The sequence below is a fragment of the Vidua chalybeata genome, chromosome 5 (genome assembly GCF_026979565.1).
Source record: "Vidua chalybeata isolate OUT-0048 chromosome 5, bVidCha1 merged haplotype, whole genome shotgun sequence".
Taxonomy (NCBI): domain Eukaryota; kingdom Metazoa; phylum Chordata; class Aves; order Passeriformes; family Viduidae; genus Vidua; species Vidua chalybeata.
In genome coordinates, this window is record NC_071534.1 from 19,893,564 (window position 1) to 19,904,128 (window position 10,565).

The following is a 10,565-nucleotide window of genomic DNA, read 5'->3' on the forward strand; positions in this document are numbered from 1 at the left end:
TTGGAATGTAAAGCTGTCTTTGCCCCTGTTCTTCCCAGTTCTTAGAAGTCAAATTCAAGGAGTCAAACTTCTTGGCAACCCACTGAATTGTATTTGAAATTGTCCCTGTTCGTAGAACGTAAGGAAACTGAAAATAAGTGAGTGGGGAGGATGTTTGAATACTTGTGGAATTAGAAGATTTATGTTATTCAAAGGCAATGTGTTTTTCTTGAATGTTACAGGGCCTGAATAGAGAGAAGGTCAGTCAGAATTAATTTTAAAGAGAGTGTTCATACAGAGTTAAAGTAACAGTTTATAGCATCTGCTGTGTCAGACATGGCCACCTGTGAAAGGGGTCAGTTAACACACTTTATTCGGTACATGTTCCCTTTACCATGGGCACTTGCTGAAGGACTAGTGGGAGTGACATTTTCCCTTGTGCTGCCTCAGGGTCAGGGTGGAGGTGTGTTCTGAATGTAGATGCTGGGAAGAGCTGGGAGAGAAGAAATTGCACTACTTCAGTATTGGCCAGCACTAGCACCAAATTCAAGTGAGAAGAAATAAAAAAATGGAGGGGAAGAGTCTGATGGGTGAGAAGCATTCCAAGCCCTGTCTTCCTGGCACTGGGTTGAAACTCAGCTGAGCCATCCGTTAGTCAAAAAGGGCCAGGGAAGGAAAGCTGTGATCTTAAACAGCTTCATCTTTAGAATTTGTTGTGCTGCCTGTGGGATGTCTTCAAACAGGCATGGGAAGACTTAGCTTCTTTCCTTTTAGGACTGCAAAGAGAAAGACAAGGAAATTAGTAAATTTAATGGAATTCAATTGTTTTATTGTTTCCACAGTTTTGTTTCCTAACTTGCGATTTAGAGTGCCAGATAGTGGGGTGCCAGGTTTGCAAACTGCGGATGGGAGACAACCACTATGAAATGCTGCTAAGAGGGGAAAGTACAACCTATTTATCCTCCTTTATGGTAAAGGAAAAGCTTCCTGTTTGACTTCCATGGTTACTTGTTCTCGTGGGTGGACCATCTTAAATATTTTTCTTGATGATGTGCTATTTCTAGTGCTTTCCTCTCCTTTTGATACAGAGCATGGCCTGGATCGATGTCTGGGGCCAGATCCCTGCTGAGCCCTTCCCAGCCCATCTGAGCTGAACATTGGGATGGCAGGGATGCCTCTGGTAAATGCCAGAGGCCCATAGGCTTAGATGAGGTGGCCGGATTGGGGACTGTCATGGATGTGCAGTGGTCAGTGGTGCAGAGTGGCTGTGCCTGGCATGGGGTGGTACTGGGGTGTGTGCTGGGGCTGTGTCTGTTCAGTGTCAAAGGGACGGGCTGTGATGTGCTGAGGATGTACCACATGGGAGGGCCTGATGGACTGGGCGAGGCCAAAGGAACTGTGCCCGGCTGCAGGGATGGAGGCCTTGTGAAGGTCACGAAAGCTGAATACAGATCCTGCCCTGGGGTGGAACAACCCCAGGTACCAGTTTATGCTGGGGCCTGCCCAGCTGGAAAGTGGCTTGCCAGAAAAGGCCTTGTGTGTTCTGGTGTACACCAACTTGAACACAAGCCATCAGTGTGCCCTTGTGATGAAGCAAACAGCCTCTAGAGCTGCATTGCCAGCAGGATGAGCAGGGAGTTCTTCCTCTCCACTGAGCCTTGGGAGGCCACAGCTGGAGTGGTGGGCTCAGAGCAAGAGATGGGGAGTCAAGAAGGACCACAAGAGCATCTTGATGTAGGAGCACAGGCTGCAAGCTGAAACTGTTCAGCATTGAGAAGGCTGAGGGGCACCATGCACAAGTGCTGGATGGGAGGAATGGAGACAGGCCCAGACTCCACTGAGTGGTGCCCAGTGACAGAGCAAGGGACAATGGGAATTTCCAGTTAAACATCTGAAAATAGTATTTTATAGTAAGGGTGGTCAGACAGTGGCACAGATTGCCCAGAGAGGCTTCACCCTGGAGATAGTCAAAACCTTACTGGACAGGACCTTGAAAAATGTGAGCAGGGCATGGATTAGATGATTTTCCCCCCTCCACCCTGACTGGCCACACCCCTGGCCATTCTGTGAAATACAAGCTTTGGGGAGCTGAAAGCTTCCTCAGGATATCTTTTATGTCCTTGTGTTAAACAGAAGGGAGCTCATCTAGTTTTGAAAACCAGATAAAAAGAAGTGGCTTTCTATAAAAATCCCTTTGCAGTGCTTTGGTATAGGCTCAGAAATCTTATTAAATCCATTTCTTTATATAACGCATTTTTGCTTTCTTTTTTCTGAGCTCTTCAGTGTTAGAAATGTTTTGAAAAGTTTGGTTTTTTGAAAGAATGTAAGAGATGCAACCTCCTGTAATATTGCTGGCTCTCATAAATGATTGCAAAGTATTTGCATGTCTTCAGACACTGTTTCTCTCCTGTGATCCAGAACATTTGTGTAAAAGAAAAGAGTAAAAAAAGCAATTCTCTTCCTGCTGTGATGTTCCATCTACAAATGTTTTTTCTTCTGCCTCCTGTATAATCTAAATTTTGCAGCTCTGTCACTAGCAGTGTGAGATTGGAAGGCAGCAGTTGTGTTTTTTTCCCCCTTTTGTTCCACCATCACAGCTACAAAGGGTATGGATTTCTCACAAAATGCAGGACACATGAATTGAGTGGAGCTAAAATGGGAATTAGTTTAGAAAAGAAGAAAAAGGAATTGACGTGGAGCACCTTGATGGCAGTTTTAGAAAGTATTTTTCTGGCTGCAAGAGTATTTAATAACAGAAGGAAGTCTTAATCTGCCAAGGCCAGCCACCTGCTCAGTGCTCCTGTCACCTTTCTATCAGCAGGTGTATTGCATGAAGCTACCAAAAATCCATCCCTTGAAACTTTAAATGTGGACCGTCATTACTGCTTTTGGCAGACTTGTTGGGGAAAGTGAAGAAGGAGGAAAATAGTTATCCATTTGGCTAATTTAATTTAATTCCATCCTTCCCAACAGAAAGGTGTTTTAAAGTGTCTTTCAGCCTCGGCAAACCACAGCATGTTCTATGAGGATTTATGCCCTTGGTGCACTTTTAAGCTCTGGTGGCCATTTACCAAAGCATGGCACTGAAATGGAAGGGGCATCTGATTTTGGAAAACAGGAGTGTCTTGTCTATGCAGATGCCCATCTTCCTACAGAATCAGTTCTTCACAATCAAGAATTTGATCTTCTCTATCAAAGGAAAAGAAGGTTTAATAACATCTCCATATGTCTGCAGTTGCTTTCTCAGGTACATTGTCTGCCTGCAGCTATTTTTTCCCCTCAGAGTTTTTTGGGGTTTTTTTTTTGGTTTTTTTTGGTTTTTTTTTCATGATTCATAATCTTTCAAAATATATGTAGAATTGAGTGTACCTCAGTTGTTAACTTCCGAGGTGAGGTTAAACCGGGCTTAACTCTGGTTTAATTTTTGCTGTGCTTCATACACACATCCAGAGCCTTGCAAGCAGTGATGCCTACTCTCAGTCAATAGATATGTTTTTTAAACTGGACTTCAGGTGTACAATATGCATCACAAACCCAGCAAAAATAAAAGTCACTTAAGGATTAACACATGTCAAGCTGCAGCTCCACCCTATACTGAAGAATGAATGACCTTTACAGTATTACAGCAACCTGTTTACCTACCTTTTGTGATGTAGAGATAGAAGAAGTCACAGTAGAAGATGGTTTGTACCACCCCGGAAACGACAGCGATCTGGTCGTAGAAATTCTCTGTGTGGTAGCGCCAGACCCAGTTGGCAATGTAGAGGGCACGGTAGAGGCCCAGGAAGAAAAGGTAGTGTGTTGTGATGGTCTCTGCTTCCCCTGTCTTGCTGATCATGAAGAGCTGAGGAAGGATAGCCACGGACTCCAGGTAGATGGAGAAGGTCCAGAGTATCTGTGAGGTGCAAAATGAAGGCAGTGGGGAGTCAGTGCTAGTTAGTATGTGTTAAGACCTAAATCTTTTCATTTGGCAAATCACTGATGTGTGAGAGCGATGAGTAGTGTTGCTGAAGTTGGGGAAAATGAGCTCACTGTTTTGGGAGTGAGAGGAGACAGCGCTGAGCTGCTCTATAGATGGTACTGTCTTCAAGGCCTGCCAACTTTGCCTTTCCTGCCTGCTTTTGCTGTTAAAAATCTCGGCTATTCAACATGCTGCTCACTCTGCTGCCTGGTGTAAGGCTGCTGCTGCTTCCCTTCCCTTTTCCTGTCTCAGCTTTTCCTTACCTCCAAGGGGATGAAGCTGTGGTTCTCCAGAAATGACAGGCCTGTGACAGGGACCAGGAGGAACTCGAGGCGAAAGGAGTCATTCTCGCTGTCAAATGTTTTCCGGAATTTCACATAGATCATATACACGGTGACGTAGGCACAAATCAAAAAAATGACCTGTGGAAGAGAAGGGAGATGGCAAGACCTTACCTGCAATTGCATTTTCCGTGCTTAAAGAGAGGCTGGCTTTCCCAGAAGTCAAGATAGTGATGAATGCTTTGCCTGTGCTGCCTTACAGATTGACTTCTGCTGGAGATATTCCAGTGGTCAGGTAAAGCTTGCCCCACCATGAGAATCTCACGTTTGAGTCCCTCTGGGGCACTCTGTGAAGAGGTTGGCTTGGTGGCAGCTTTATGTTAATGCTCCTGCTGTACAAGGACACCCAGGCTGGGTTCATGGCGTCTTGTTCTGGTTTTAGGGTCCTAAATATGGCTCAGCTCACTCACTGACTATGGCAAGGGGTTTTTTTTTGGTCAATGGAGTGACAGTGGCACCAAAGGAAGCATCCTTATCCACCCTTCCTGGCTGAAAAACTCAGTGACTGTGTACCCTCACCTCCCCAAGAAACCACGTAGAACTGAGGGGAACCTCTCCTGCTGCACTGCCCTCTCCTTACCTTCATCACAGTGTTATAGACAGAGATGAAATTCGTGAACAGGTCCAGGTAGCGGGTTGTGAAGACGAGGGCAAAAAGTATCTGACTCTTCCCAGAGATTCCTGGCATGGAAGGGAGATGAAAGGAAAGCAGATGAAGGGAAGGGTCTGTGGGATGGTGGTTTCCCCTTACGCCTCCTCCTTACATTGATATGTAAGTGTGTTGTTTTGTGAGCCAGGGCTGGTGTGTGGGTGCTGAGGTAGTTCTACCCCAGAGTGGCCAGAGTCTCCCAGGTAACAGGGCAGGTTCCTGCTGATGCCCCTGAGTGCTGCCTGTAGGAACTGGTGCTCGGTGGGCATGTTCACCACTTTGGCCAGTTCAGTCTTTGCTGTCATCAAAAGGCCTTTCTCTTGCCTCCCTTCCCCCTTTGCCTGCCCACCTCAGCAGGGGACTGTGTGATGTGACATCTGCCACAAGAGGGAAGAGCTGCAGGACCAGCCCCGGGGCACTGATGGAACTTGGCCAGTGCTGGCAGAGAGATGCAGTCGGGCTCACCCACTTCTGTACCTGTGATAATGGCCACAGCCCCAGCAGCCCAGCCCCAAAATCTCATGAGGAGGGAACTATGAGCAAAACTCTCCTGCAGGAAGCTGCTGTCCTGATTTCCTCACCCTGGCATGGGGCAGCCTGTGGCACCTGCCCACCACTGGCAGAACCTCCAACCTAAAGCAGCTTCCTCTCCAGGTTGTTGGTGTTGGTGCTGCCACAAACTCTTGCTCTCATTTTCCACCTCCCCCCAGCCTTGCCACCCTCTCCTTCACCTCACCACCCTGAGACCAACACCTGCCTGAGGCTGTGCGCCTTGCCACATCACATCCTTCCAACACAGCCCTCTCCTGGCCGGGAGACCTCCCAGAGAAAGAGGATGACTTCCCTCAAAGAGCCCACGGGGGAGGGCTGCCAGTTCCTATGTGCTACCACTGGCCTTTCCAGCTCCCATTCTGTTGTACCCTTCACCGAACTGCCCTCCGAGAAGGGCCACCCTCCTTCCCTGGGACATGGGAGCACTCACCAGCACAGGACTTGGACTTCACAATCTTCATCAGGAGAATAATGATGGCCAGCAAGTGGGAGACATCCCCCAGGATGCGGAAGATGTTCATGGTGCGGGGGAGACTCCTCTGGGGTGGAGGGAGTGGGGCTCTTTCTGCAGGCAGGGAAGACGAGGGCGGGAAGTTTTTCTCCACCGCGCCTCAGCTGAATGAACAGTCTCCTTCAGCTCAACTTTCCTTTTTCCCTGAGCACGGAGCCCTTCCTTCTCGTAACACAAAGTTCAGTCTCCCCTGTCCTGTGGCTGCAGATGCCTTTCCCCTGCCAGGCTGGATGTCTCCCTTGTTTACTTTTCCACCGAGGTGGATTCTCCCTTTCCCAGCCCAGGGCCTTCCTCTCTCTGCTTTGGGCTGAAAGTTGGAGTTTGTCTCCCGGAGAGCTCTCCAGGCTGAGCAGCCCCGAAGCCAGTGCTGGGTGACGGTGACGTGGCTCCTGGCTGGCCAGGGAGGAGAGAGAGGAGGAGGCAGAGGCGGGAATAACTGCGCTATTTTTCCCTTTCTCTTTTTTTTCCCTTCCTCTTTTTTCTTCCCTGCTTGTCTCAAGTTACACACGGAAGTGTGGTTAAAGGGGAAAAGGCAGAGGGAACAGGATTCCCATCCTCTGGCTTTGAGGACACACCCTCCGGCGAGAGCCAGGCTTTCCAGGAATATTCGCCACGGGTGCAGTAACCTCTGTCCTGCTTCCAGTCGGCAGCCTTCTGCTCTCTGCCCTTCCAGGCCTCATCCCACCTGCAGCACCTTCTCACCAGTGCTCCACCTTGGCTCCTGCAGCCAAAGAAGTGGAGAGATATTTGAATTATCAAGCCATTGCAGCTCTTCCACAGCTCTTCATGGACAGCCATTCCCTGGTGTCTGCCCCACCAGACACCCCTTTCTTCAGATGCCCTATCTGGAGCAGTGTGGATCCCTGAGTACAGCCCCAGAGAAAGAAAAGATCCTCCCAAGGGCTGGTTTGAAACAAACTTCACTGGAAATATTAATCCTGGATTCCTGGAGGGAAATCTTGGATTCCAGAGGGTTACAAAAAACGTAGGGAATGTGTTGAGTGAAAGAAGCACGTAGTTGCTGCTGGTTTTATAGATTTCACAGAAAGGAGCTCAGTAGTGAGTTTTAGAAAATTTTAATATATTTGAAAACATATTAAGCTGGGTGACCAGCTTGTTTTGGATGAACCTTGTCCTTGGAGCAGCAGTTATGCAGGGAGATCTCATGGCAGCAGCAGGGGGACCTCTGCATCAAGATCCAGCAATTAGATAGTCAATATCTAATCACTAATTCAAAGCTGCTTTAGTACAACCAAATGGAAGCTGTAATTTGTCTCCTTGTCCCTGAGCAAATCACATCTGGCTGTGGGTCTAATTTGGTTACCCTTGGATTGTGTGATCCTGCCTGCTCCTGTCCCAAAGCTGGCTCTGGCTGCTGCCCTCCCTGTCCCCAGCCATGACCTGTGGCCAACCCCTACACATCTCTCTCTCTCTTTATGGGCTTGCTTGGAGTAAAATCCTTAACGACCAAAGTGTAAAAATATTATTCCTGGTGCTTTCCGAGAGGATTAACAAGCCTATTAGCATCACCAGCTCCCTTTCTGAATATATTTGCATACATTTCCTCCCTGCCCATTAGGTTGGCGGTTGTGTTTTCCCTCTCTGACGCTCCAGCACCTGCATCACAGGGCTTTTCCAGATGGATTCACAGGCCGGGTTGGAAAACACCTGCTCAGCCCCACGAAACTGGAGACATCCCTGCCTGTTGGGGTGGCAAAGGTTTATTCTCCTCATCTTGCACCTTCCCAAGAAGAACTGATGGGCCCAACTCCCAGCATTATCTCCCACTCTGGCACCAGGAACCACCAGCTGAGGTGACCATTAGAGGGACTTCACGGGAGCAGCCCACCCAGCTGGAACAGGGTGGTAGGGCTGGGCTGTCCCCATGGAACACCATTCCTGTGTGGCACATGAGTGCCACAGGAAAGCTGCTGCAGAGCAAGGGACACCCAGGCTCTTAGAGAAGAAAAAATTGGCACATGGAGTGGGACCAAGTAAAAATAAACCTTCCTTCCTCCCGCCCTGCCACAATGCAAAGCGCCTTGCGCCGGGTGTCTCCCTGCCTCCCAAAATAATGCCGGGTGCTGCCACCACCCTGCATGGTGATGCTCTCTCCATGCCTCCTGTTTCCATGGTGACCACAAGGCATGTCGCCAGGGTGACAAGGAGGCAAGTGAGCTGGGATTTGATATTAAAAATGAGATTTTGGGGTTGTTGGGTTTATTTTTCTCCCCCCCCCCCCCAATCCCTCCTCCTTTAGTTCTATTTTTGGGGTTTCCCTCTCTGCCTCTGCTGGTCTGGAAGGCTCCTCCTGCAGAGCCCCTGAACCAGGCAGCAGCACCTTCATCTAGGGCCCTTCTCTACCTCTCCCTGTGAGGTGATGGCTATGGGATGAGAAGAGGGACAAAAGGGCATTTCCTAATCACTAAAACATTTGTTTCCTTCTGTCAGGAAGGCTTCTCTACTTTTGCCCTGGTGGTGCTCCAGGTGTCTCCCTCCATTTCTGCTGCAGGATGTAGATCAGGCTACATCCAGATGTCCTGGGAGAGTGGGCAGCCTCAGGGATTTGTCTGAGAGAGGGAAATGATTCTGCATTCCCAGAGGGGCTGAGGAACATGGTGAGGTTGAGCACCATGGGTCACTTCTGTGTCTCACCATCTCTGCCCCCATGACCAGGTCAGGTTGGCTGGGCAGTTCTGGAACACTGGGGACAGAGATGGGATGGTTGGTGGAAGATCACAGAGGGAGCATGGCAGGTGCTAAGGAGCCCAAAATTTTGTTCTCTGGTTTAAACACCCGAAGTCAGACCTGCTCAGCACAGAGAGGGCTTGAGAGTTTGTGCTGGCTTAGCTGGTATCACAGGAGTGCAGGACCACAGGTGTCCAAGTAGGGGCTGCTGGCATAGAGGTAGCTCTTCTCTTCATGCCCAGGCAGGAGAAGGGGCAGGCAGCGTTTGCTCACCTTCCCAGGAGCTCTTGCTTTCCACTGCACCCATCTCTCCATCCATCTCCAGCCACCCCCCTCTCCCTCTCTCTCTCTATCCATTCTTCCCTCCTCTTTTCAACCACCCCTCACTCCTCCTCTCTCCATTCATCCCTCCAAAGATTCCTCTGTCCATCTCTATGACTCTCTTTCCCTCCTTTCATCCATCCCTTTATCCATCCCTCATTCCACCCTTCCATCCCTTCATCCCTCCATCCCTCTGCCTCCCTCAATCCCCACAGCGGCACTGGGAAAGGTTGGCGGAGTGGGGCTATTTTTGGGAGCGTCTCCCTGGCAACGGCTGCCACCACCGTCTGTGGTGGCTTTTACATAGGTGCTAAAATATTCCACACTTCTTATTAAAGACGGTGCTGGTGGAGACGGGCGGGGGCGGCGAGTGTGAGCCACCCCGCTGCTGGGGCCGGCGGCCATGGGGCGGTCAGGGCATGGCACTTGGGGGGCACAAGGACAGCAAGGAGCCGGTGACATCTTCAATGTGGTGCCCCCATGCCCCTCTCGCTGGCTCTGGAAGTGCCACCTGTCTCTTGGCAGTGCCAGGCTGCCACACCATGCACAAAGTGCAGCTATCCATCCTCCTGCTGCAAAGGCAGAGGGAAATGTGGTGAGGCCTTGGGGGAGCCAGCAGTAAGGAGCAAAAGGCAGAGAAGACAAAATCCCACTGGAAGCTGAGGAGGCCACAGGGCTGCACTTGGTGGCTTTGCCCGCTCTGGGAAGGAGCAAGATGTCTCAGCCCCATCTTCATCCCTTCACCACATGAAGAGGAAAGGCCTGCCGTGGTGCCAGAGGGATGCTACACTCTGCCAAAGGGCAGCTGGGCAGATACTGGTCAGTAGCTCTAGGGAAGCAGCCCCAAAACAGGCCGTAGAGACAGAGCTTTTGGGAAAGTAAGTACCCCTCTGAACCTGAATGAGATCCTCATAGGGATGGCTGCAGAGGAGATGGATGGGCTGGCCCTGCTCCATCCAGGTGCAGCAGCTCCCCAGGAGCAGTAGGGAGCAGCCATGGGTGCACTGGGGTGAACTGACCCATTCAGGAGGCTGATGTGCTCCTGGTTTGCAGCTGCTCATCTCATGGAGCTACTAAACCCACCCCAGCACCCTCTGCTGCCCCGGCAGTGGCTTTGCCAGGTGGGAGCAGTCTGTGCTCACCACAGCAGTGTTCACTGGTGCTGGCAGGGCACAGCAGGCTCCACAGCGTGTTATGCAGGGGTCATCTCATGTGCCACACCTTGGGAGGGTTTTGGGAGGGAGGGTCATAGTCCTTGCAGGATTGGGGCCCAGAGGAGACTCAAAAAATGTTTTATTTTTTAATTTTTGACTTTTCAGCACAGGCCTTAACACTGGGGACAGCATATGAGGCACCAAGACGGAAACCATGTCCTCAAAAATGCTGTCCTGGAGCAGGGCTGTCCCCAGGACCCTGTGTCTACAGCCACTGCCTGTTTGGTCAGGGGTCTCTTCATCCTGTCTTTGCTGCAGCAGAGTCCCCTGTCTTCTCTCCTTGTCACCAAGAAGTGACCCTTTTAGAGCCTCTGAGATGCTGCTGGCCATGGAGACCCAAAAGAGGTTT

The 10,565-nt window shown here is 50.1% G+C and overlaps 1 protein-coding gene across 1 annotated transcript; it reads right to left on the bottom strand.

The window, feature by feature from the left end:
* Positions 1-5: 5 nt before the first annotated feature.
* KDELR3 (KDEL endoplasmic reticulum protein retention receptor 3) lies at positions 6-7,565 on the bottom strand. Its single transcript, XM_053943480.1, has 5 exons — positions 5,913-7,565; positions 4,862-4,962; positions 4,204-4,362; positions 3,622-3,874; positions 6-755 (listed from the first exon to the last, which is right to left on the bottom strand). Exons 1-5 carry the CDS (start codon positions 6,001-6,003, stop codon positions 715-717), a joined length of 645 nt encoding a protein of 214 aa, XP_053799455.1. The 5' UTR covers positions 6,004-7,565; the 3' UTR covers positions 6-714.
* Between the last annotated feature and the right edge of the window lie 3,000 nt (positions 7,566-10,565).